At 44.6% G+C, this 27,580-nt stretch overlaps 1 protein-coding gene across 4 annotated transcripts in view; it reads right to left on the reverse strand.

The window, feature by feature from the left end:
* Positions 1-2,353: 2,353 nt before the first annotated feature.
* TERF2 (telomeric repeat binding factor 2) overlaps positions 2,354-27,580 on the reverse strand; it is a 33,103-nt gene continuing 7,876 nt past the window's right edge. Inside the window, exons 4-10 of one of the 4 annotated variants that reach the window (XM_014341797.5) lie at positions 21,752-21,838; positions 19,954-20,100; positions 17,720-17,826; positions 16,152-16,544; positions 10,748-10,833; positions 4,305-4,348; positions 2,354-3,842 (exon numbers count right to left, since the gene is read on the reverse strand). In XM_014341797.5, the coding sequence (XP_014197283.2) occupies positions 3,684-3,842; positions 4,305-4,348; positions 10,748-10,833; positions 16,152-16,544; positions 17,720-17,826; positions 19,954-20,100; positions 21,752-21,838 (1,023 nt within the window). In that variant the 3' untranslated portion in view covers positions 2,354-3,683. Of the gene's footprint in view, positions 3,843-4,304; positions 4,393-10,747; positions 10,834-16,151; positions 16,545-17,719; positions 17,827-19,953; positions 20,101-21,751; positions 21,839-27,580 lie in introns of those variants that run through there. The other 3 variants (XM_055100399.2, XM_055100400.2, XM_034940567.3) reach the window with 3 other exon arrangements.

Here is a 27,580-nt window from a genome sequence, read left to right on the forward strand (position 1 = left end):
CACCTCAGCCTCCCAAGTAGCTGGACCCACAGGAGTGCACCACCACACCTGGCTGATTTTTGTATTGTTTGTAGAGACGAGGTTTTGCCATGTTGCCTAGGCTGGTCTCAAACTCCTGGGCTCAAGTGATCCCCATGCTTTGGCCTCCTGAAGTGCTAGGATTACAGGTGTGAGCCACCGCGCCTAGCCTTAGTCATAATCTTAAAAAACAAAAAACAAAACAGCATTAACACCTTCCAGCAATTATTTGCATTGACTCAAAGTGTCACAAGCTAAGTAGGCAGAAAACAGACTCTATACATGGGGTTCAGTTCTAGCAAAGGCCAAATGACAGCACAGCACTCTGGGAGCACAGTGGCTCTATGGCAGTCTTGCTCAAGTGACAGAAGAGTCTGGGAACTTCTATCAGCACACGTGGCAAAGGCATCCCCCACCCGAGTCCCACCACCGTCGCAGTCCTAGCACTGGTCATGCCATAAGCAGTGACTTGGTTTCGGCGAAACAATCGTCAGTTCATAGTAAGTTTTATAGTTCTACAGAAGCTGTAAGCATAGTTTTATCTTTGCACACATTTCAATAACTATAATAAAAACAACACTGAATTATGTGAAAAAATATTAATGAACATAGGCATTCTCAAGTTTAAGAAACACTGATGCCGGGCGCGGTGGCTCACGCCTGTAATCCCAGCACTTTGGGAGGCTGAGGCGGGCGGATCACGAGGTCAGGAGATCGAGACCATCCTGGCTAACACGGTGAAACCCCATCTCTACGAAAAATACAAAAAATTAGCCAGGTGTGGTGGCGGGTGCCTGTAGTCCCAGCTACTCAGGAGGCTGAGGCAGGAGAATGGTGTGAACCCAGAGGCGGAGCTTGCAGTGAGCTGAGATAGCACCACTGCACTCCAGCCTGGGTGACAGAGTGAGACTCCATTTCATAAATTAAATAAATAAATAAATAAATAAATAAAAAGAAACACTGATTAGGATATTTTGTTTCCCTAAATGCATCAGTTTCACTCCTCTACCTGGAGAGCGCCATTGACTCACATGAGAGTTAAGGGGAGAAAAGCTTCTGGATTCTAATCCGGTTCAGAGGGAGACCAAACCAGCTGCAGGCAGAAGGCGGCTAGCCTGAAAGGAGCTCAAGTTCTCAACTTCTCCCTGTGGTTTCAGTTGGGGTTGGTTGATAGAAGAACAATAGGTACTAAACCCCAAAATGCAGTTAACAGGTAATAAAGCTGTATGAAGTTTCCAACTTGTAACTAATGGATGAATTTTTTTTTTTTTTTGAGATGGAGTCTCACTCTATCACCCAGGCTGGAGTGCAGTGGTGCGATCTCGGTTTATTGCAACCTCCACCTCCCCGGTTCAAGCGATTCTCCTGCCTCAGCCTCCCGAGTAGCTGGGACTACAGGCACCTGCCACCATGCCTGGCTAATTTTGTATTTTTCAAAATTTTTAATTTTAAACTTTTTTTTTTTTTTGAGAAGGAGTTTTGCTCTTTTTGCCCAGGCTGGAGTGCAATGGCACCATCTCCGCTCATCACAACCTCCACCTCCCAAGTTCAAGCAATTCTCCTGCCTCAGCCTCCCGAGAGGTCGGGATTACAGGCGCCTGCCACCATGGCTGGCTAAGTTTTTGTATTTTTAGTAGAGATGGGGTTTCACCATGTTGGCCAGGCTGGTCTTGAACTCCTGACCTCAGGTGATCCTACCCTTCTTGGCCTTGCAAAGTGCTGGGATTACAGGGGTGAGCCACGGCTCCCAGCCAGTTTTGTTTTGTTTTGAGATAGAGTCTCGCTTTGTTGCCCAGGCTGGAGTGCAGTGGCATGATCTTGGCTCGTTGCAACCTCCATCTCCCGAGTTCAAGCGATTCTTGTGCCTCAGCCTCCTGAATAGCTGGGATTACAGGCACCCGCCACCACGCCCAGCTAATTTTTGTATTTTTAGTACATAGGGTTTTACTATGTTGGCCGCGCTGGTCTCGAACTCCTGACCTCAAGTGATCCTCCTGCCTCGGCCTCCCAGAGTGCTGGGATTACAGGCATTAGCCACCATGCCTGGCCTAATGGATGAATTTTAAAACTTTAGCATGTCTTTAAACCTTGCCTTTCACTCACTCAGAAGTGAGAAAGGGGGAATTCTTTTGTCCCCAGAAATGATATATGAGGAAACTGAAAGGTTAAGAGGAAACTTCCATATCATCTGTTTGACATAGCTTCCAAGGATTAAAACATTCAATAAAGTCTGACATCAGCTTCTTGATCAAAATAGTTCAGCAAAGTTTGTTTAACATTTTGCTACCTCCCTCTGTGAATACATGCTGTGCTGCAATTAAACAGCTACTTACAGTTGAGAGAAGCAAGACTTTAATGAAGAATGCTACAAGTATGGACAATAATTAGTTCTCACCTTTTAAAAAAAGATTACACAAAACACTTTACTGAAATTTTTTGCTAAAAAGACAGTCTTTAAGGGTGTCCGGGAGAGACAGCAAGCACAACACAGTACAAAAGGAGAAGGGAATGTTGAATTCCAGTGCAAGACACGAACACAGCACAATTAGGGAATCAGGAGGAAGCAACCATTTCACAAAGAATGAAATTAGGCATTTATATTCAATCAGGATTTTTTTTAAGCTTTAAAAGTCCAGCATAAGGAAGGGAATTGGGAGAAGAGGCAGGGGACAGGGGGCAGGGGATCAGGGAACTAAGCTTATCTACAATCACCATTTTACCAAAAAACACACTGGTTCAACCACATGAGAAGTGGAGGATTAACCTGCCTACATAGCCCAGCAGATGTTGACAGCAAATGCCAAGGCAGACAGGTCTAGGGTTGATGTCACGACTGGCTAAAGAGTTTTTAAAGGGAATCTTATTCCACAAGGACTGGTCTGTCATCAACCTGGGTTCATAACAGACTAAGTTCCTTTGCATTTGCATCAGAAGGCCAGAACTTGACGTGGAACAAATTTACTCCAAATAATACTCACATTGCTGGTTTTAACAGGTCATGGAGTCACAAGTGGCTCCTAATAGACTTCACCATTTCCTAGGAGAAGGTTCTACAGATTACCAGGGATTTAAATTTAAGCAAACCACTAAAGAAGGGAAACGCTAATGATATTCTGGCACTGCACAAGCTGTGTGCCTGTCATCTCTGCCAAGGACATGGGTGGACTTGGCTCTGCTTCTTAGCTCCATGATCTCCAACAGTGATGAAGTGGAAATGGGACCTCCCCCACGTCGAAGGAGGTTGCCCAAAATTCTCATCCCAGCCCAGCTTCTGAAAGAAACAGCAGATGCCAGGCGCGGTGGCTCATGCCTGTAATCCCAGCACTTTGGGAGGCCGAGGTGGGTGGATCACGAGGTCAGGAGATCGAGACCATCCTGGCTAACACGGTGAAACCCCGTCTCTACTAAAAATACAAAACATTAGCCGGGCGTGATGGCGGGCGCCTGTAGTCCCAGCTACTCGGGAGGCTGAGGCAGGAGAATGGCGTGAGCTCGGGAGACGGAGGTCGCAGTGAGCCAAGATCACGCCACTGCACTCCAGCCTGGGTGACAGAGCGAGACTCTGTCTCAAAAAAAAAAAAAAAAAAAAAAAAGAAAGAGCAGACTATCAGGGGCTATTATTAGGAACCATGCTCCTGTGAATTCTGTGGAAATGAAAGCCTGTTTCAGTTCATGCCAAGTCTTTTCATGGTCCGCCAGCGATCCTTAATCATCACAGCTGTTCGGTTAACAAATGGGTAATTTTTAGAAATGGCAGCCCAGTTTCCTTCCCCATATTTCTGCACTCCAGCCTTGACCCACTCGCTTTCTTCTACAGTCCACTTCTGCAAAAGAAAACCAAAAGATTTATCACCACCTTTCCTCTCCACTTACTTACATTTTCTCCAGTGTAGTGATAAGGTAAACTCAAGAATCCCAGGAGAATTATCTGAACCTGAAATCACAGCTTATGTTTTTAAAACATGGAATGGACAAGATATGAGCACTGTGGATCTGGACACAGGAATTCTTGATGTCCTGCCATTTGATCCTCAAGTAACAATCACTTCTGCATTCCAAACTGCAAACATATCTACATCATTCATGTTCCGGAAAATGTGTCATCTGTTTTCCTAGTCTTTTCTTCCAGAAGATAATTATTACTTTAACTTAGTTTGGATTATCTGAAAATCTCAAAAAAAGGTTTTTACTGGGTACATAACCAGTCTATACCTGTGAGACAGGGCGCGTATTTTACCTCTGCTCTACCCACATAACCAGGATCAGAAAAGAGAATTTTAAATTACCTGCTTTTTTGTTATATTGGTTGTACTGTCTTCATCTGGTGCTGCTGGAAAACATTAAAAGTAGACTCATTTCAGAGTTCACCTTTCTCTGCACAAACCACAAGAAAAAGACATGGAATGTCCCCAAAGGGAAAACTTCTTCAAATTTCACAAGCATTGAGAAGAGAAAGGATATCACTAAAGGATAATTTACTTTTCTCCTTTATTTGCAAACACCAGTCACTTCAGCCTATGAGAACCTGTACAATGCAAGTGCTTTACAAACAGGCATCCGTAAATGCTGGCTAGTGATGGGTTTCAAGCTCTTCAGTAAAATCAACATCGTTTTCTTTTTTTTTTTTTTTTTTGAGACGGAGTCTCGCTCCGTTCCCCAGGCTGGAGTGCAGTGGCGCTATCTCGGCTCACTGCAAGCTCCGCCTCCCAGGTTCACGCCATTCTCCTGCCTCAGCCTCCCGAGTAGCTGGGACTACAGGCGCCCGCCACCACGCCCGGCTAATTTTTGTTTGTTTGTTTGTTTGAGACGGAGTCTCGCTCTGTCGCCCAGGCTGGAGTGCAGTGGCGCGATCTCGGCTCACTGCAAGCTCCGCCTCCCAGGCTCACACCATTCTCCTGCCTCAGCCTCCCGAGTAGCTGGGACTACAGGTGCCCACCACTACGCCCGGCTAATTTTTTTTGTATTTTTAGTACAGACCGGGTTTCACTGTGTTAACCAGGATGGTCTCCATCTCCCGACCTCATGATCCGCCCATCTCGGCCTTCCAAAGTGCTGGGATTACAGGCATGAGCCACCGTGCCCGGCTAATTTTTGTATTTTTAGTAGAGATAGGGTTTCACTGTGTTAGCCAGGGTGGTATCAATCTCCTGACCTAGTGATCCACCCACCTCGGCCTCCCAAAGTGCTGGGATTCCAGGTGTGAACCACCATGCCTGGCCCCAACATCGTTTTCTAAAATTACTGAGGGAACGTCATATTTAAAACCCTTATGTATATATATGTCTACATATACATATAGGTATCAGTGTGTGTATGTATATATACAGTCGTATGTTGCTTAACAATGGGGATATGTTCTGAGAAATGCATCGTTTGGTGATTTCATCCTTGTGTGACTTACACAAACCTAGATGGTAGAGCCTAGGCTCTAGCCTGCAACTTCTTATCTACGGAGAAAGTATCTGACAACTGCTAACTCATGTCCCCATGTCTAACAACATGGCTTTCTCAACTTTTAAAGGACTAGAGTCATCCACTGGACTTAGGAACCAAAAACATTGGTGCAACTCCAAATAAAAGTAACAAACATGTATTCTTCCACTGCTATAACAGTCCTAATCCCCTTAATCTTACCGATTACTATTAACTTAGCTAACCTCTGCAAAAAAGGAATATGCCTACGATATATGGTGTAGCCTATTTTTCCGCTACAAACCTGTACAGCATGTGACATGCAACTGTGACACAATGGTAAATATTGTGTATCTAAACATATCTAAACAAAGACAAAGTAATGCATTGCACTACAATGTTACAATGCCTATGACATCTACAATGTCACTAGGCGATATGAATTTTTCAGCTCTATATATAACCTAATGGGACTACCGTCACCATATATGCAGTCCATCGTTAACCAAAACTTTGTTATGTGGCACATGACTATAGGTGTGTTTATATGTATAATTTCTGCATTATAACCCCTTGCTAACCACTGCTTTGAAATCACATGGTTTTGGCTGGGCGTGGTGGCTCACGCCTGTAATACCAGCACTTTGGGAGGCCAAGGCGGGCGGATCACTTGAGGTCAGGAGTTCGAGACTAGTCTGGACAACATGGCAAAACTCCTTCTCTACTAAAAATATGAAAATTAGCTGGGAGTGGTGGCACATACCTATAGTCCCAACTACTCGGGAGGTTGAGGCAGGAGAATTGCTTGAACCCAGGAGGCGGAGGTTGCGGTGAGGCAAGATCACGCCACTGCACCCCAGCCTGGACAACAGAGCGAGACTCTGTCTCAAAAAAAAAAAAAAAAAAAAAAGAAATCATATGGTTTTGCTGTTTTGTACTAAAATTTTCTTTTTTTTCCTTCATTTTTTAATCTTCCTCTTACTATCATTCCCAATTTTTTTTTTTTTTCTTTTTTTGCCCAGGCTGGAGTGCAGTGGTGCAATCTCAGCTCACTGCAACCTCCGCCTCCCGGGTTCAAGCTATTCTCCTGCCTCAGCCTCCTGAGTAGCTGGGACTACAGGCGCCTGCCACCACACCCGGATAATTTCTGTATTTTTAGTAGAGACAGGGTTTCGCCATATTGGTCATGCTGGTGTCGAACTTCTGACCTTGTGATCCGCCTGCCTCGGCCTTCAAAAGTGCTGGGATTACAGGCGTGAGCCACCACTCCTGGCCTAAATTTTTTTTGTTTGTATTTTTTGTAGAGATGGAGTTTTGCCCTCTTGCCCAAGCTGGTCTCCAACCCCTGAGTTCAAGGAATCCGCCTGCCTCGGCCTCCCAAAGTGCTGGGATTACAGGCATGAGCCACTACGCCCAGCCTAGAATTTTCAAGTCCTTGTTCATTTTATAGAAGTACAATTTGGGTCTGGGCAGTGGCTCACACCTGTAATCCCAACACTTTGGGAGGCTGAGGCGGGCGGATCACTTGAGGTCAGGAGTTCGAGACCAGCCTGGCCAACATGGTGAAACTCTGTCTCTACTAAAAATACAAAAATTAGCTGGGCGTGGTGGCACATGCCTGTAATCCCAGCTACTGGGGAGGCTGAGGCAGGAGAATCACTTGAACCTGGGAGGCGGAGGTTGCAGTGAGCAGAGATCGCACCAATGCACTCTAGCCTGGGCAAAGAAGCAAAACTCTGTCTCAAAAAAAAAAAGTACAATTTGGTTCAGTTCCCTAAACAAAAAAATGGGATAATAATTATTGCTTTCCACTTCCATGCAAGAGGAAGCTTGAGATCTGCTCAAGCTCCCCTTATAGATAAGAGATCAGGCCTCAAAACACACAGACCAAGATGATTTTTTTTCCTTTTTTTTTTTTTTGAGACAGAGTCTTGCTCTGTCGCCCAGGCTGGAGTGCAGTGGCACGATCTCAGCTCACTGCAAGCTCCGCCTCCCGGGTTCATGCCATTCTCCTGCCTCAGCCTCCCGAGTAGCTGGGACTGCAGGCGCCTGCCACCACGCCCAGCTAATTTTTTCATATTTTTTTTAGTAGAGACAGGGTTTCACCGTGTTAGCCAGGATGGTCTCGATCTCCTGACCTTGTGATCCGCCCGCCTCGGTCTCCCAAAGTGCTGGGTTTACAGGCATGAGCCACTAAGCCCGGCAACCTCTGGATTTTTTAAAAGACCAGAGGGAGGCTGGGTGTGGTGGCTCACATCTATAATTCCAGCACTTTGGAGGCTGAGACGGGTGGATCACTTGAGGCCAGGAGTTCAAGACCAGCCTGGCCAACATGGTGAAACCCCGTCTCTACTAAAAATACAAAAATTAGCTGGGCATGGTGGCAGGTGCCTGTAGTCCCAGCTACTTGGGATTTGTTAGCTTTAGAAACCTGCTTTCACTGTAGTATGAAGTAGTTCATAATTTAAAAGTAATCTGTTCCTGGCCAGGCGCAGTGGCTTATACCTGTAATCCCAGCACTTTGGGAGGCCGAGGCGGGTGGATCACCTGAGGTCAGGAGTTCGAGACCAGCCTGACCAACATGGTGAAACCCCGTCTCTACTAAAAATACAAAAATTAGCTGGGTGTGGTGGCGCATACCTGTAATCCCAGCCACTCAGGAGGCTGAGGCAGGAGAATCACTTGAACCTGGGAGATGGAGGTTGCAATGAGCCAAGATAGTGCCATTGCACTCCAGCATGAGTGACAAGAGCAAAACTCCATCTCAAAAAAAAAAATTAATAAAAATTAAAAAAAAAGTAATCTGTTCCTGTCAGTGTCCCTTTTCCAGAGCATCTTCTTCCATTGTTTAGGAGATACTGCTTAGGACATCACCATCTGCTGAGGCAGACATTCTAGCAGGTTTCATGTTTATGTAATGTTGCCTTTTCTTTCCTTTTTTTTTTTTTTTGAGACGGATTCTCGCTGTGTCACCCAGACTGGAGTGCAGTGGCACGATCTCCACTCACCACGACATAGGCCTCCCGGGTTCAAGTGATTCTCCTGCCTCAGCCTCCCGAGTAGCTGGGATTACAGGCGTGAGCCACCATGCCCAGCTAATTTTGTATTTTTAGTAAAGATGCGGTTCTCCATGTTGGTCAGGCTGGTCTCAAACTCCCGACCTCAGATGATCTGCCCGCCTCAGCTTCCCAAAGTGCTGGGATTACAGGTGTGAGCCACTGCACGCAGCTTCTAGAAGTTTTATATCCTGTTGTTTTTAAATATTTAATGTCATTTTTCTTGTTTTTCTGTTACTTCCCCCACTTTCCACATGATCTTATCTTGCCAACTACATTTTTGCCAATGAAGGTAATTGTCAAGGACAAAACCTCTGGGACTGGCAAAGGATTATTGTTGCTATGTTACAAAAGTCTTTACAACCCCCTACATTAAGGTTTAGCCCTTAGATATTTCCATTAGAATGCAAAATGTGGTGGGAAGAGATTCTAATGCAAATGCTATGAAGTTATTAATTATGGAAGTTTCTCTCTGTCTCTCTCTCTCTCTTTTTAATTTTTTTATTATTATTATACTTTAAGTTTTAGGGTACATGTGCACAATGTGCAGGTTAGTTACATATGTATACATGTGCCATGCTGGTGTGCTGCACCCATTAACTCGTCATTTAGCATTAGTTATATCTCCTAATGCTATCCCTCCCCCCTCCCCCCACCCCATCTCTCTTTATTTTTTGAGACAAAGTCTCACTCAGTTACCCAGTTGAGTGCAATGGTATGATCACTGCCCGCTGTAGCCTCAACCACTGGGGCTCAGTCTCCCAAGTAGCTGGGACTACAGGTGTGTGACACCATGCCTGGCTAATTTTTTTTTTTTTTTTTTTTGTAGATAGGGGTTCTCATTATATTGTCCAGACTGGTCTCTAATTCTTAGGCTCAAGCAATCCTCCCACCTCAGCCTCTCCAAGTGATGGGGATTATACGCGTGAGCCACCATGCCTAGCCAGAAAAGTTTCTTATCATAGAAAAAAAAATTGGGCTGGGCACAGTGGTTCATGGCTGTAGTCCCAGCACTTTGGGAGGCTGAGGCGAGCAGATCACTTGAGGTCAGGAGTTTGAGAGCAGCCTGCCCAACATGGTGAAAACCCGACTACTAAAAATACAAAAATTAGCCGGGCGTGGTGCGACACACCTGCAATCCCAGCTACTCAGGAGGCTGAGTCATAAGAATCACTTGAACCTGGAAGGCGGAGGTTGCAGTGAGCCGAGATCGCACCATTGCACTCCAGCCTGGGCAACAAAGTGAGACTCCATCTCAAAAAAAAAAAGAAAAAAAGAAAACAATTTTGGTAGGGTATGGTATGGTGGCTCACAAGTATAGTCCCAGCACTTTGGGAGGATGAGGCAGACAGATTGCTTGAGCCCAGGAGTTCGAGATCATACTGGCCAACATGGTGAAACCCTGTCTCTACTAAAAATACAAAAAAAGATTAGCTGGGCATGGTGGCAAGGGCCTGTAGTCCAGAGGCTAAGGTGGGAGAATTGCTTTAGCCCAGGATGTCACGGCTACAGTGAGCCAAGATCACACCACTGCATTCTAGCTTGGATGAGAGTGAGACCCTGTCTCAAAAAAAAAAAAAAAAAAGGATTTATATATAGAAACTGTTAAGATTTTTTTTTCTTTAAACAAGAAATGCAGGGAATGACCCCCTACTACCACATCTAATTGAAGGATTTTAGGAAGAACATCAACTATAATTAAATATCATAGGCGTTATTAAAACAAAACCAAGAACTCTCTTTAAACATAAGGCGTTACTCTGACAGTCTCCATTATTTAATGGGAGAGGACATCAGACTGACTCCTTGACCAGGGCACAGTGACTCACATCTGTAATCCCAGCACTCTGGGAGGCTGAGGTGGGAGGATCGCTTGAGCCCAAGAGTTTGAGACCAGCCTGAGCAACAAAGTGAAACCCCATCTCTACAAAAAGTGAAAAAAACAGCCAGGTGTGGTGGTGCACACCTGCAGTCCCAGCTACTCAGGAGGCTGAGGCAGGAGGATCACTTGAGCCCAGAAGGTTGAAGCTCAGTGAGCCATGTTTACACCACTGCATTCCGGCCTGGGTGACAGAGCAAGACCCTGTCTGAAAAAGGAAAAAAAAAAAAAATTGATTCTTCATGAATTGAAATGAGATCGGGAACTTACTGAACTTTTTCTAGTTCGGAGACAAGCAGCTTCTGGAATATTAACATGACAGTAACATGCATCTGTACTTCAGCAAGCATCAAGAAGAGGCCAAGGAGAATCTTCTGCTTACCCTGAACTTGAAACAGTTCATCCTCTTCCACCCAAGTCTCCTTTTCTTCAACCCCATTAGAGCTGTTCCACTTGCCTTTGGGTACTCTGAGGGGAGATCAAGGAGAGCACAGGTATAAAACAAATTCACCCTGGATTGTCCCAGATTCTGGCCTTGGCTCACTCTTGGTCCTGTACTCCTTCCTGTCCCGTTGTGACCACAATCGAGGTTCGCCTGCATGTACCTCCCAAAGCCACTGTCCTTTCTCCTGGCTGGCCAGGCATCTCCACGTAACACCCCTCAGGCTGCAGGACACCCTTCAAATTCAGCACTGAGTACATCAAGCACATCACCACCCCTCTAAAAAATCTGTTCATTTTCCTGTTTTTTTGCTTGTTTGGTTTTGACTCTTTTAAAGGTCTCAGTATTTTTCTGATTTAGAACCTGCAAACCCCTCCCTCTCTTCCTTGGACATGCCTTCTTCCTATATCTGGACTGATTTTTCCGTTTCCATTCCCCCTTGTTCAAGCTCACGGTGCCTTTCATCAGTATTCCACTAGCCTCTTAACTAGAGTCTCTGCCGCTAGGCTCTTCCCCTTCCAAAGCCAAAGATGATTTTAGGACAATCACCCTAAAATTACCACATGCCTCTTCTATTCCCTAATGGCTTCTCTCTGCCTGAACAGTGGCATCTATATGCCTGTATGGGGGAGTCCACACCATCCAGTCTGGCCCGTCAGTTTCTAACCAACCGCCCCACGATGCCCACACCTGTGCAAACAGCACAGCCACACTGTTCTGCTCTTTCTTCCTTCCATAAGCTCTGTACTTTCCTGCCTCTCTGTAGCCCCTCTGCTTGGGAGTCCCTTCCCTGCTAAGTGACATCTCATCCATCTTTCAAGGCCATGGTTCTCAGTGAAGCCTCCTCTAACTACCAACCACAACACACACAGAAAGCCTTTCTCCTCCCGCCTGCAGTGCTGTTTCCACCATACCAAGTGCCACTTTGCAGTGTGCCCCTAACCAGGACCGCCTCGAAGGCGGGGGGCCACATCTTCCTTTGTCCATCCCAAACACATAGCATACCCAGCACAGTAACACAGACCCCAATGTGAGCTGGAGACATATTAGCTGAACTAACATTGCGATTGTCAGACAGCCACAAGGGAGTTATACCATCAAAGATTAGAGTAAAAAGCAAACAAGAATCCTTCTTGTGAACATGAAACGTTAAATGCTTGGGTGTGGCTAAAAAAAGTACAAAAGCTGAAAATAACCCCAAACTCAAATTATTCAATGAAAATTATAGCCCATTTCTTCTAATCAACTTTGCATTTACCTGATTAATAACTGCCCTGGGAACAGAGCAAAGCACAGATCTGACCTCAGAATTATAACATCTTTTACAAACATGGAAAGTGTCTGAATTCAGAGTCTTGAGGAATTTATATAAATCAAATGACCCGCAAAAGTTAACCAAGAATAGAGACAAATTTCTGTATTCTTCACCCGCCATGAAGAAAAAACTTATTTTTAATGCTGTTTGGGTATTTTGCAAATGAATAATAAAAGCAAGTTAATGAATAAGTACATAGGCTTGAAAAAATTCCTTGAGTTCCATAAGTTTTCTATGAAATTACTTAACTAAGTGGCTGAGACAAGTGGTAGACCTAACAACTTTCTCTTGTTTTTACATTGGATCTTATCCCCAAATGTTACTTGAGAATAATTTGCTGGAGACAAAGTGAAAACATTTTACAGGAGGTTTTTCCTTCTCAGGATATTCTTGTGTTAATGACTATTCATAAATAAAAATCAGATGGGGTTACAGTTTGTTTTCTATGTGCTTATCCCAGTGCTGGAATAAAACCAGTTGGAACCTCAGTCCCCAGCTGGTCTGTCATGTTCCCTGAGTGGCTGTCCTCCCTCCCTGCACAGTCTTCACAGGTCACCTTCTCCCTGTCCTCTGTTGAACTCTCAGCACTATTACCTGTACAAATACATGCTTTGGTGGTGATTTCGCAAGACCTCTGACTTTCAGGTGATGTGTTCACTGCCTCTCCTGACTTCCCAAGTGGACAGGGCTGAGATCTGGCCGCTCCTCCTAACTGTAATGGGCTGAGTGGTCCTGGCCAAGTCAGGCCACTTCCTGGTCCTTGTGCTCCTGACTGGTAGTTTGAACATGAAGAGCAATGGTCTAGCAAGTGTTGGCAAGCTACAGTCTGGCTGCTGTGGCTTGTGTACCATGAAGCTTGGGGTGAGAATGGCAAGCCCGTTTTTTAAGGGTTGTAACAAAAAACAAAAAAAGACAGTCGGGAGCAGTGGCTCACATCTGTAATCCCAGCAGTTTGAGAGGCCCAGGCAGGTGGATCGCTTATTAAGTCCAGGAGTTCGAGACCAGCCTACATGGTCAAACCCCATCTGTACAAAATATACAAAAATTAGCCAGGTGCGGTGGCACGCACCTGTGGTCCCAGTTACTGGGATGGGGGCGGGGATGGTGGCTGAGGTAGGAGAATCGCTTGAACCTGGGAGGCAGAGGTTGCAGTGAGCCGAGATTGTGCCACTGTACTCCAGCCCAGGTGACAGAGTGAGACCCTGTCTCAAGAAAAAAAGAAAAAGAAAAAACAAGAAAAGAATATGGAACAGACAGACAACTCATGTGGCCCAAAATGCCTAAAATGTTACCCTCTGCTGGCTTTTTACAGGTGTTTTGGGTGTCACTCCTTAACATGCAAGAACAAAGAATCCTTATTTTACTTGGTGAATAAATACCTAGTAAACACATGCTATGTGCAAGGTGCCATGGGAGATACAAGATCGGGGCATGGTGGCCCTGTCCAAGTGACACTGCCAACCCTGCCTTCCCTCCTGATCCCACTGCCCCTCCCTGCTCCCTGGCAGCGGTCTCCAGTCTCCAGCCTCCCTCCCTCCCTTCCCTGAGTGGGGTCTCATCAGGCCTTCCAATTTGTTGTATTAGAATTATCTGGGGCATGGTTTAAAAAGCAGATTAAAGGGCATTCTCCTGACTCTTCTAATTCAGTAGCCAGGAGCCTGGGAATATGTATTTTTTGAGCATTCCACAGGTCATTGTGTCATGAAGCCCAGCTTGAGAGCCTCTGCCTGACACACTAGACTACAGAAATCCCAGGCCTGGCCCATCTAGCATGCAGACTCTCCTACCTTCACTCTTTCCTATGCACCGTATTCTCCTACCATAGGCTCCATGACACTCTGAGGGGCACACCAGGCTTTCTCATGCCTGTATGTAAGGAGCTCCCACTGCGTAGAGTCCCCCAGCCCCCAACACACTCGACAACCTTCTGCTCATCCTTCCCAGGCCAGCTCAATGTTTGTTCCTCTATAAGATCTGAGCCACCTAAAACCTTGCTGAGTAGGCTTTTCTTCCCGTAAGTGGCCAGGGCACCTCACACATACTTCTTTAAAGCAGGGACACTGACCCTTTTTTTCTGTAAAGGGCCAGATAGTATTTTCACTTTGCAAGCCTGTCTCTGCTGTGGCTACTCAACAAACTACCAATGAACAGAAAGCAGCCCTAGATAATACATTGATGATGGGTGTGACTGTGTTCCAACAAAACTTTATTTACAAAAACAGGCAGTAGGCTGATTTGGCCCCAGGGCCACAGCTTGCCAACCCCTGCTGCTTTAGGGGATTCATTAGACTTCATATCCTTGACATATGAGAGAGGGTGTATGTCTGAAACCTTCACAAATCCTCCCATTTACAAAATTACTGTAATCTCGCACTCTCCTGTTTCCTCATCTGTTCCCGGGAGCAATACCTATAGTGCACAGGATTGCTGTGAGAAGCCAATGAGATCCTGTATCAAATGAGAATAACATGCATGGAGCTGCATCCACTGCCCAGCAGCTATGCCCATTTGCCAGCCGGTGACTCACTTCTACATACAAGTAGTGGTGACATAGTGCAAATCTGTGCCTGAGGATAAATCACTTATCAGATGCCACAGCCCTTTGGGGCACCAAGTACAATGCATGCCAGACCACAGGTCCCCAAATAATACAACACAGAGCAGAGGCAGAGGTGGCCTTGGGAGATCCATAAGGTGGATCACTAGTGCTGACCAGGGAGGAGTCTGTGGAGGAGGGAGAAGTTGTTTTTGTTTTTGTTTTTTTGAGACGGAGTCACACTCTGTTGCCCAGCCTGGAGTGCAGTGGTGCAATCTTGGCTCACTGTGCAGCCTCCGCCTCCCGGGTTCCAGTAATTCTCCTGCCTCAGCTTCCCAAGTAGCTGGGACTACAGGTGCCCACCACCACGCCTGGCGAATTTTTGTATTTTTAGTAGAGACGGAGTTTCACCATGTTGGCCAGGCTGCTCTCAAACTCCTGACCTCAGGTAATCTGCCTGCCTCAGCCTCCCAAAGTGCTTGGATTACAGGTGTGAGCCAGCGCACCCAGCCTGAGGAAGGAGAATTGTAAGAGAGGCAACTTGTTGTATATGGTATACAGGCCGTGGGCTTTTCTGTCAAGACTGACTTGGATTAAAAGTCCAAAGCCCATCTTTGCCACTTTTAGCTGTGTGACTTCAGGTGAGCTAAGAACTTTTCTGAGCCCTTCTCCTCTCTGTAATGGGGCTAATATATCATCACCTCACAGAGTGAGGATTGTAGTGACTCAGTAAGATGATACATGAAAGTGCTCTGCCCCCAGAAAGCACTTCATCAACAATGGCTTTTCTTCCCTTTAAAGGACAAATGGGATTTGGACAAGCAATGATGAAGGGATGACGGTCCACTGTGGGGAATGAGAGGAAGCAAAAGTACAGTGGTAGAAACAAACAACGTGTTCCAGAGAGCAAGCAGGCCAGTCTGCCTGGAGGGAAGATCCGCCACAGGACACAAAGGGAAGCAAAACTCAAAGCCAGGATGAGAATCACAATGGGGAGCAAAATTAAAGTATTCTAGCCACTGCCCCACAGTACCTAGCAGGACATGGGAGATTAGTAAGTATTCACTGAACTTGCCAAGTCTCAAATGCTCAGAAGGGTGCAAAATTATACATATTCATCAGTCTCTTTTTAAGGGTCAAAGTATAATGTGGCCCAATGCAAACAAATTTCTTTTAACACACAAGACTAATGTTTAGAAGTCAAGACACTCAGATGTTTGCTAAAAATGAAAGCAGCGATGAGTAGGAGGCTCTGAAACCTTTCCATTCCCACTCATGCCCTAGTGCAAGGCTTGGAAGCCCACATGCGGGGCTTCAGAACCGGCAGGGATGGCTACGTCGTCACTGACCACTCCTGCGTCACATTCTAGCAGTCTGAGCAAGCCTTGGTGGTGAGTAACTTAGCTGAAAGTTACTTCATTCACGGAAGTAATACCAGGCCCAACCAGGACCACCAACCAGCCCCAAAATTTCTACAAAGAAGGTCTTCATACTTGGGATTCTTCTCTCCAGGGAGGGGTTGGTTGAGAACGGTGGGCTTGGATGGTGGCGCTGGAGTGGCCTCCTGGGAGGAGTTGAGGCCTGCGCTGGGCTCAGTACTCTGGCTGTCCTCCTCCAAGACCAATCTGCTTATTGTCATGCGCTTGTTCTTGGGCTGCAGTTCCGAGCCACCCTCACCGTCAGCCGGGGCTGAACTTTCGTTTTCATCTTTTCTGGGTCTCTTGTTTTTGAGGGCTGGTGATGCTGGGAGAGCTTGAGTAGGAAGAACCAGATCCTTCTGGTCCAGTTTTGCAAAGGCTGCCTCAGAATCCTGTGCCCCAGACAGAGTCTTGAAAGCTGCTTTCAGAGTCATCATTCCAATGGTGGTTGGAGGATTCCGTAGCTGCCTGCAAATAAAGCATAGGCACAAAGATGTTTTTCACCACTGTTGATGCTCATCCAAACAGCTGCAACTTTTTTGAAGTTTGAAGCTTCAAATTCCAGTTGAGGAGGCTTTAAATGTAATATGTAAGTTGTATTATGAATTTAAAACTCCAAGTTAGAGAACCTTTATTTTACTTCTCATTTTATTTTTAGAGATAGGGTCTGGGTCTGTCCTAGACAGTAGATAGGACAGAGAGATAGGATACAGTGGCACAAACACAGCTCACTGTATCCTAGAACTCCTGGGCTCAAGCGATCCACCCACCTCGGCCTCCCAAAGTGCTGGGATTACAGGCGTGATCCACCACACCCGGCCTACAACACACTTACGAGCAGGATCTTGAGAATTCTCAGAGTAAAAGGCATGCCACACAGTCTTGGAACAATGAGAAACTGCCTTTTAAAAATAAAGTTCATCTATCATTTGGAACAGTTAGTATGCTTTAGGGAAAAACTGTTAGGAGGGGGGCAAACTGGCAGCCTGCAGGCCAAATCCATCTGGCAGCCTGTCTTGTTGTCTAACCAACATGAAAAGAAATTTTTTAAGTGGATCAACTGTTAACATCCAAAAATTGGGAAATCTCATGGAAAACCCTGGACATCTCATACAAAAATCTGAGCACCTGAAGCCTGAGCATCCTTGGATACTCCCACAGAGCAACAACCACAAGAAGCTGAAAAGCACATCCCCTGGTTCCCAGCCCCATGCTCTCAGCCTAGGTCCACTTTGTTCCTTTAGGTTTCCTAACCGGCCCTCAAAGGGCATCTAAGCTTGTGACCCCTGCTTTAGGAACTGGTTTTGGGATTCGACTCACAGATCTGAACAGTGCTTCCTGAATGTATTAAGAGATTAGGTGTCCACAAGAAAAGTACTGAGTCAATACGGGGGAGGCAAGGAGAGAGAAATGGTGAAAGAGCCTTTGAGGAATGGCCAGTCAGGAAGTTGTCAGGGACCCCAGGCATCCTGTTTCCTTATCTTCCCAGGGTGTGCAGTCTCCCCCAGTGCCTTGTATGAGTAACCTCGTAACACGTTAGTAGGTCGGAGCGCTGAGAGGAACTGATCCTGGCCTAAGGAGGAGACTGCTTCCAGCGACCACCCTAGTGTTTTACCCAAGATCACAAGAGAGCATCTTTTTACCTTGCGGGTTCTCTGGGTGGCTTTTCCACAGGCCCTGGTGCTGGCTGTTTATCTTCCTTCCCTGTACTTGAGGCAGCGGACTCAGATTTCAAAGCCTTTTTGGCCATCTGGGAAAGGAAGGATGTCATCAGGAAGAAGAGGCCACAGAATTGCATTAATTCTCTGCTTCTTTCACCAAGAATATACTCAATATGCAAACAAGTTCACTTACAAATCCAATCTAGGCATAAAACGAAGGACATAAAATGGGAGAGAACTTGTAAGACTTATAAATCAAGCTTTTTTTATTCAAACTTAAGATAACTAATACATTTTTTTTGAGAGGGAGTCTTGCTCTGTCGCCCAGGCTGCAGCACAGTGGTGCAATCTCGGCTCACTGCAATCTCCACCTCCTGGGTTCAAGCAATTCTCCCATCTCGGCCTCCCAAGTAGCTGGGATTACAGGCGCCCACCACCATGTCCAGTTAATTTTTGTATTTTAGTAGAGACGGGGTTTCACCATGTTGGCCAGGCTGGCCTCGAACTCCTGACCTCAAGTGATCTGCCCGCATCGGCCTCCCATAGTGCTGGGATTACAGGCATGAGCCACCATGCCCGGCAATAAATGTTCATACTAATATCTTCCAGTTTGTGTATAGAATTTTTATAACTGTTTCTACAAATGTTTTGCCTTATTAACAACTGTTTGAGAATCCTTATCTATATAACACAAAGAGCCCTGAGTAGGCTAATCTTGCTCTAACTCCATCTGTTCATCTGTCTCCCTCTGGCTTAAGTTTTAGACATTTCCAATCAGTCCAATGTCATTCAGTTTTGGTTATGCTTATCTGTAATGTGTGGTGTCCTAAAAGCCAAGAGTTCTGTCCACACACACAGACAGCAGCAGGATAGTTTCCAGTTACCTGGAATGGAAAGGAAAGGACCCTAGGCCAGGCTCAACTATCTTGACACCTGCTGCCTGAATATCCCAAACTACCTGCTTATAAATAATCTGAGATTTGCCAAACGACTGCTAAGATCATGGACACTATCCTAATATGGGCCTGGCAGATCTGTTACGAGACAGAATATTTTCCACATTCTCAAAGTCCTGGTTTCTTTTGCCCAGGCTGAAGTGCAGTGGCACGACCACAGCTCACTGGCAGCCTCAAGTGATCTTCCCACTTCAGCCTCCCAAGTAGCTGGGACTACAGGCGCGCGCCACCACACCTGGCTAATTTTTGTATTTTCTGTAGAGACGGGGTTCCACCATGTTGCCCAGGGTGGTCTTGAACTCCTAAGCTCAAGCAACCTGCCTGCCTTGGCCTCCCAAAGTGCTGGGATTACAGGTGTGAACCACTGTACTGGGCCAAAGTCCTGGTTTCAAAAACAAAACAAAACCACTCTCACTCAGTGTTCCTTCACCACAGTCTCCCATCTATGACAGCCTGGGTCTAGTTCTTCCCTATGCTGTCCTGAGCCTCACTGCTTCCATTCTTTTATCTCTTTGATCCAATTAAAGAATGTTTTCATTTGGCTTCTTTCAACTTTATACTTTCAGTGACACCTTTCTCCACACCATGCCTTCTTCCTGTTAGCAACTCCATCGTATCTCATCTACCAAACCACCCTTCCTCCAAACTTAGTTCACAAGTCATCGCCTTTGGGAACCACCATCGACTGCAAGTGAATGTTGTACTTCAACCATGGCAGATTAACCATGTGTAAAGGAGATAAAAATGGCAGATGAGGGAGACCAGGTGTGTTCCATTTGCCTCTGCCAGTATCTCTGCTTTTGTATTTTTTATTTATTTATTTTTTGAGACGTAGTCTTGCTCTGTTGTCCAGGCTGGAGTGCAATGGCGCAATCTTGGCTCACTGCAATCTCCATCTCCTGGGTTCAAGCGATTCTCCTGCCTCAGCCTCCAAAGTAGCTAGGATTACTGGTGCCTGCCACCACGCCCAGCTAATTTTTATATTTTTAGTAGAGATGGGGTTTCACCATGTTGTTCAGGCAGGTCTCGAACTCCTGACCTCAGGTGATCCACCCCCCTGGGCCTCCCAAAGTGCTGGGATTACAGGCGTGAGCCATTGCGCCTGGCCTGCTTTTGCATTTTTAAGGCATTTAATTAAGAAAGCTAGTGCATACAATTCAATGTCTTTTTCACACATCAACTCTTTTCACTTCAGATATTCTGATTCCCCGCACATCCTCAAGGGCACACCATGGTTATGCGAGAAGGGCCAAGGCGCACCGTGAGGAGGTAGGGCTCGGCGTCATCCAGGTGGCTCTCCAGGAAGCGCAGCATCTTCTGCTGGAAGGTCTCATATGAAAAGTTCTGGATAACAGGATGGGCCAAGTTCTTTTCTCGAATAATATTCAGGAGATCATTTCTCAGCTTCTACACAATGGACCGATATTTGCAACATGAGAAAGTAGAACTCCAGTAAAAATTCAATGATGATGAGGTGAGACAGACACTATGAGAACTTCTGCAATGCCGTCAATGCAAATCACTGGCACACATACAGGAAGGGAAGCCCAACACAAAGGATTGGTCAATAAATCAGGTTCAGCCACAGTGGGTTACTATGCAGCTATAAAAAACAGATAAAGAAGTTCCTTATATGCTAACATAGAATGATTCCAAGATATAATATTAAGTGAAAAAAGCAATTCAGAAAAGTGTTCACATTAGTGTGTAGGATATGCTATCATGTATGTGTATGAGAAGAATGGAGAAAATGGATCTATGTGGATGTCTGTACACACACACACACACACACACACACACACACACAATTTGCTTGCACATGCATAGAGGATCTTTGAAAGCATAAAAGAAAAAAAAAAGAAATTGGTTGCCTCTGAAGGGAAGAAGATGGCTGAGGGTCACAGATGAGAGTATTTTCACCAAACTCTTTGGTTATACCTTTTGAATTCTGTATTATGCACATGTATTACCTTTTCAAATAATAAAATTTGAATTTATATAGAGGCCAGGTGCAGTGGCTCACACCTGTAATGCCAGCACTTTGGGAGGTCGAGGCGGGCGGATCACTTGAGGTCAGGAGTTTGAGACCAGCCTGGCCAACATGTTAAAACCCCGTCTCTACTAAAAAATTAAAAAAATTAGCCCAACATGGTGGCACATGCCTGTAACCCCAGCTACTCCAGAGGCTGAGGCAAGAGAACTGCTTGAAATTGGGAGGTGGAAGTTGCAGTGAGCCAAGATTGGGCCACTATACTCCAGCCCGGGCAACAGAGCAAGACTCCATCTCAAAAAAAAAAAAAAAAAAAAAAAGTATATAGAAGAAATGGTTGGGCATGATGATTCACGTAATCCCAGCACTTTGGGAGGCCGAGGTGGTAGGATCACTTGAGCCCAGGAGTTCCAGACCAGCCTGGGCAACATAAAGAGACCCTGTCTCTACAAAAAATTTAAAAAATTAGCCACGTGTGGTGGCATGCAGCTGTGAACCCAGCTACTGGGGAGGATGAGGTGGAAGAACTGCTTGAGCTCAGGAAGTTGAGGCTGCAGTGAACTATGACTGCACCACTGCACCCCAGCTTGAGCAACAAAGCGAGACTCTGCCTCAAAAAAAATAAATAAACAAATGAATAAAAAGGAAGAAGAAAAAATAAAAGCAGGGGACCAACAGAACTTTTGACACCAGGAAACAGGTGCTATGTCCTCACCAAAGAAGTTTCCTCACATCTGCAGGATCACCATTTAATGTAAATAAAGTTAGAAGTGTTACATTTGTCAGCTCCATACCTGGTGCTGATCATTTAAATCAATGTTCTGTTATAAACTAGACAGAAATAAGGCAAGTGAATAATTTATGTCAATTTCTCTAATAAAAACTAAATTTTGAAAAGCCAATCTTACAGTGAGTTATCTTGGATATAAAAGATAACTTGCTGCAGGTGTTACATGTTGAAAGGAGAATATTTAAGTAATATTCCTGACCAAGAACCCTTTCCCTATTTCCCCACAAAAAGCAATGAGATGAATTTAAGTCACAGGAGCAAAAATGTATCAAATTTACCTGAGTTGTGGGGTCCTTGGACATATGTTTTTTCAAAATTTTTGAAGCCTTTTCAAATTCTTTGTTTTTGATACAAATAATGACAGCCTAAAAAGGAGGGGAAAAATCTTTTTTTACTTTTGTAATGACAGGTGTAATCAGAATATCAAACATCAAAATAACTCTCTCTCACATCATATCAAATTTCTGTACTTAAAAACTAACAATTATAAAGCCAGGCGCGGTGGCTCACGCCTGTAATCCCAGCACTTTGGGAGGCCAAGGCGGGTGGATCACCTGACGTCGGGAGTTCGAGACCAGCCTGACCAACATGGAGAAACCCCATCTCTACTAAAAATACAAAATTAGCCAGGCATGGTGGTGCATGCCTGTAATCCCAGCTACTCGGGAGGCTGAGGCAGGAGAATTGCTTGAACCTGGGACGCAGAGGTTGCAGTAAGCCGAGATCGCGCCACTGCACTCCAGCCTGGGCAACAAGAGCCAAAACTCCATCTCAAAAAAAACAAACAAACAATTATTGTTCAAGTGTTATGAACCACTGGAAGCTGTCTCTTTCTGCTTGTAAGGTAGTCACTTTTCAACAATACAATGGCTTTTGTTACATGGCTGATAGAGCAAAATCTGATCCCCTGGATTACAGACCATTTAACCAATTTCAATAGGGCCTCCTGAGGAAAGACAGAATGGACAGGAGTCATTCTACGTCCTGTAATTTCAGGTCCCCAGAACAATTGATTCTGTTCTTTTTGGATGCAAAAGCTTTAAAGCAAGAGGGGGATGAGGGAGGGAGGACATACTGTAGGGGGAAAGAAAGGGATGTGCTGACCACAGAGTTCTGCTAGTTCCATTCTGGAAAGGCCTAAGGCCAGTTCTGTAGGAGAATGAAGGGACAACCCCTTACTACCATAAACCCCAGCTGGCAACTTCAATTAAAGCACCTAGGGAACTACTGAAGCCAACAAACCCAGGTCATTCACAAGCAGCAAATAAAAAGGGCAAAGTTCCAGGTAAGATAAGGTCTCACCAGCCACAGAGAGAAAGTAGAGTCCTTCCATAAAGAAACCTCAAGAGAATGAGGTTTCTCTTGAGGAAAAATAACAGTGACTGAACATTTACAAGGAAGTTATAATATATATGAACATCTTTAAAAATTAGAAAAGCCAACAAAAAATTGGGAGTATTTGAAGTTATATGATAGAATAAAGTAGCTATCTCAAATCCTGTCTGAGAGACACAGATTCTTTAAAAAGACCACCATACAAAAAAAGGCAAGCCGACTGGGTGTGGTAGCTTACAACTGTACAACTGTATTCCCACACTTTGAGAGGCCAAGGTGGGAGGATCGCTTGAGCTCAGGAGTTTGAGACCAGCCTGGGGAACATAGGGAGACCCTGTCTCTCCCCCAAAAAAACCCACCTACCCAGGCATGTTGGTGTGTGCCTGTGGTCCCAGCTACTCGGGAGGTTGAGGTAGGAGGATCACTTGGGTCTGGGAGATCGGGGCTGCAGTGAGCAGTGACTGTACCACTGCACTCCAGCTTGGGCAAAAGAGCGATACCCCGTCTCAAAACAAACAATAAAAGGAAAATTGGTTCATAGATATTTTTGATCTTCACAGGGAAGAATGTACAGAGACACAGACTAAGGGGAAGAATAGCAAGGAAATTCATTAAGTACTAATCTGTTGCTTCTATCCTCAACGTGCTAAGCACAGCCATACAGGGCAGAAGGCAACTGATGTCAAATGCCCTTGAATATGCAGGCACAGTTCTTGCTGCGCAGGGAAGGTACAAAGTAAGTCTTCATTTTACTCAGATGACCATATCCATTTATACATCACTTTCAGCAGAAAAACATATACTATACTTACTTTCTTGAATACAAAGTTTTTACTTTTTTAATCATACAGGTCTTACTATGTTTTAAAATTCTATTTAACTTGCATACAACAAAATTAACTTGTTTAGGACATCTGGTTTGGAATTTTAACACATGTAGACTCCTATATCATCCACTACAATGAGGATCCAAAACCTTGCCTTGGCTGTCCTGTGTAGTCACACCTAACCCTGGCAACCACTGATCCCGGTGGCTCATAACTGTAATCCCAGTGCTTTGGGAAACTGAGACAGGAGGATCACTTGAGGCCAGGAATTTGAAACCAGCCTGGGCAACACAGTGAAAACCCATCTCTACAAAAAAGTAGCCAGGCATGGTGGCGTGTGCCTGTGGTCCTAGCTACTCGGGAGGCAGAGGTAGGAGGATCACCTGAGCCTAGGAATTTGAGGGCAGCAGTGAGCTATGATCATGCCACTGCACTCCAGCCTGGGCAGTAAAGCGAGACCTTCTCTCTCTTTAAAAAAAAAAAAAAAAAAAAAAAAAAAAAAAAAAAAAAGGGCCAGGCGCAGTGGCTCGCGCCTGTAATCCCAGCACTTTGGGAGGCTGAGGTGGGCAGATCATGAGGTCAGGAGTTCAAGACCAGCCTGGTCAGCATGTGAAACCCTGTCTCTACTTAAAATACAAAAATTAGACGGGCATGGTGGTGCGCACCTGTAGTCTCAGGTGCTTGGGAGGCTAAGGCAGGAGAATTGCTTGAACCTGACAGGCAGAGGTTGCAGTGAGCCGAGATTGCACCACTGCACTCCAGCCTGGGCAACACAGTGAGACTCCGTCTCAAAAAACAAGAACAAAAAAGCCATAAGTGTGTAGCACTTTTTTTTTTAAGGATGTAGCCTTGAGCTTGGCTCCTTTCACTCTGTATAAGGCCTTTAAGGTCCATCCATGTTGGTACACTATCAATAGTTCACTTTTTTTTGTTGTTGGGCAGTATTCCATTCCATGCATGTACTATAGTTTATACATTCATCCACTGAAGGACATTTGAGATGTCTGCAATTTATGGTTATTATAAATAGAGATGCTAAAACAGTCTCATTTACTCTAAAGTAAAACTTCTCATTTCTCTAAGGTAAATACCCAAGAATAGGATTGCATGGTCTCATGGAAAATGTGTTTATAAGAAATGGCCAAACTACTTTCTGGAGTAGCTGTATCATCCCGCATTCCCATCAGCAATATATGAGAGTTCCAGTTGCTCCACATCCTCACTAGTGCTTTTTAAAAAATAGGCTAGGTGTGGTGGCTCACGCCTGTAATCTCAGCACTTCAGAAGGCCAAGGTAGGAGGATCACTTGATCCCAGGAGTTCAAGTCCAGCGTGGGCAACAGTGAGATCCCATCTCTATTTAAAAAACAAATGAAAATTGCACATACTTATGTACAACGTGATGTTTTGAAATATGTAACTAACACTTTTTATAGTTAGGGGTTTTTTTAAATTAATTTTTCTTGAGATAGGGTCTGTATCACCCAGGCTGAACTCAAACTCTTGGCCTCAAGCAATCCTCCTACTTCAGGTGCCCAAGTAGCAGGATTATAGGCATGTGACACCATGCCCCACTATCAGTATTTTTTAAAGTTTGGTCTCTTCTAATTGGTATTTGAATCTACTGTGGTTTTAATTTGTATTTCCTTAATGAGTAAATGATGTTGAACATCTTTTCATGTAATTTTTTTTTACCATCTACATTATTTTGGGTGAGCTTTTTGCCCATTTAAAACTAGGGTTGTATAGACTTCTTTCTTTTGAGAGCTCTTTATATACTCTAGATACCAGTTCTTTGTCAGGTGTGATTTGTAAATATTTTCTCCCAACCTGTCGATTGCTTTTCCATTCTCTTAACAGTGTTTTTCTCAGAGCAAAAGTTTAAAATTTTGATTAAGTCCTATTCATCAATTTTTCTTCTTATGGATGTTTCTAAATTCTTATCTAAGATTTTTTTGCCTAACTCCAGGACATAAAGATTCCTTCATGTTTCCTCTAAGTTTCATGGTTTCACATTTTACATTTATAATTTTGAGTTAATTTTTGTACAAGATGTGAGCTTATGGTCAAAGTTCATTTCTGCATATGGACATTCAATTGTTTCAATACCATTTGTTGAAAAGACCATCCTTTTCCCATTGAATAGCCTTCACATCTTTGTCAAAAATCAATTAGTCATATTTGTGTGGGTCTGTTTTTAGATGCTCTCTTCTGTTCTACTAATCTCTATAGTCGTAATTACTGTAACTTTCTCATAATTCTTAAAATTGGGTAGTATGAATCCGAATTTTTCTTTCAATATAACACTTCTTGGTTATTTAAATTCCTTTGCTTTTCCATATGTTTTAGAATTAGCCAGTCTGTATCTATAGAAAATCCTGCTGAGGCCAGATAGGGTGGCTCAAATCTGCAATCCCAGCACTTTGGAACGTTGAGGTGGGAGCGTCACTTGAGCCCAGGAGTTCAAGACCAGACTGTGCAATATGGGAACATAGGGAGACCCCATCTTTACCAAAAAAAAAAAAAAAAAAAATTAGCCAGGCAAGGTGGCACATGCTTGTGGTTCCAGCTATTCAAGAGGGTAAAGTGGGAAGAGCACCTGAGCCCAGGAGGTCAAGGCTGCAGTGAGCCATGATTATGCCACTGCATTCCAGCCCGGGTGACAGAGCGAGACCTTGTCTCATTAAAAAAAAAAACAAAAAAAAAAAACTGAGAAAAAGACAAAGAAAAGAAAGAAAATCCCGCTAGGCCGGGTGCGATGGCTCACGCCTGTAATCCCAGCACTTTGGGAGGCCGAGGCAGGCGGATTGCCTGAGGTTGGGAGTTTGAGACCAGTCTGGCCAACATGGTGAAACCCTATCTCTACTAAAAACACACAAAAATTAGCCAGGTGCGGTGGCACACACCTGTAATTTCAGCTCCTCAGGAGGCTGAGGCATGAGAATCACTTAAACCTAGGAGATGGAGGTTGCAGTGAGCTGAGATTGTGCCACTGCACTCCAGCCTGGGCAACAGAGCAAGACTCCATCTCAAAAAAAAAAAAAAAGAAAAAATCCTGTTGAGATTGTGACTGGAATTGTATTAACTCTATAGATCAACGGGAGGTAAGTGGCAACTTAATTTATGTCTTCCAATCCATGAACATGAACATTCAGTCTTAATTTTTTTTCTTTTTTGAGATGGAGTCTTGCTCTGTCACCAGACTGGAGTGCACTGCTGCAATCTCAGCTCACTGCAACCTCCACCTCGCAGGTTCAAGAGATTCTCCTGCCTCAACCTCCCAAGTAGCTGGGACTACAGGCGCATGCCACCATGCCCAGCTAATTTTTGTATTTTTAGTAGAGATGGGGTTTCACCGTGTTGGCCAGGATGGTCTCGATCTCTTGACCTCATGATCCGCCTGCCTCAGCCTCCCAAAGTGCTGCCTGGCCTTAATCTCTTTCATCAGCATTTTACAATTTTCCATATACAGTTCCTTCACATTTTGCTAGACTTACACGTATTTCTTTCTGTTTTGAAGCCATTGTAAATGGCATTGTTTTGGTAATTTCATTTTGAATTGTTCACTGCTAGTGTATGGAAATATGACTTTTCTTTTTTTACTTTAAAATGCTGTTTTCATGTGATGTATGACTGATTTTTGTGTTGATCTTGCTAAACTTACAGGATTTTTTTTTTGTATACTTCATGAGATTTCTACATAGTCCTGCCATCTGCAAAAAGAAGTAATTTTATTATTTCCTCTCCATTCTGTACGCTTTTTCCCCCTTGCCTTATTGCACTGGTTAGGTCTTCCGGTATGATGTTGAATACAAGTGGTGAGCATTCCAATTTTTACCATTAAGAATGTTAGCTGTGGGCTTTTTGTAGACACCTTTTATCAGGTTGAGGAAGTTCCCTTCATTCCTAGTTTGCTGAGTGTTTTTATCATGAACTAATGTTGAAT

This window comes from Pan paniscus, chromosome 18 (genome assembly GCF_029289425.2).
Source record: "Pan paniscus chromosome 18, NHGRI_mPanPan1-v2.0_pri, whole genome shotgun sequence".
NCBI lineage: Eukaryota > Metazoa > Chordata > Mammalia > Primates > Hominidae > Pan > Pan paniscus.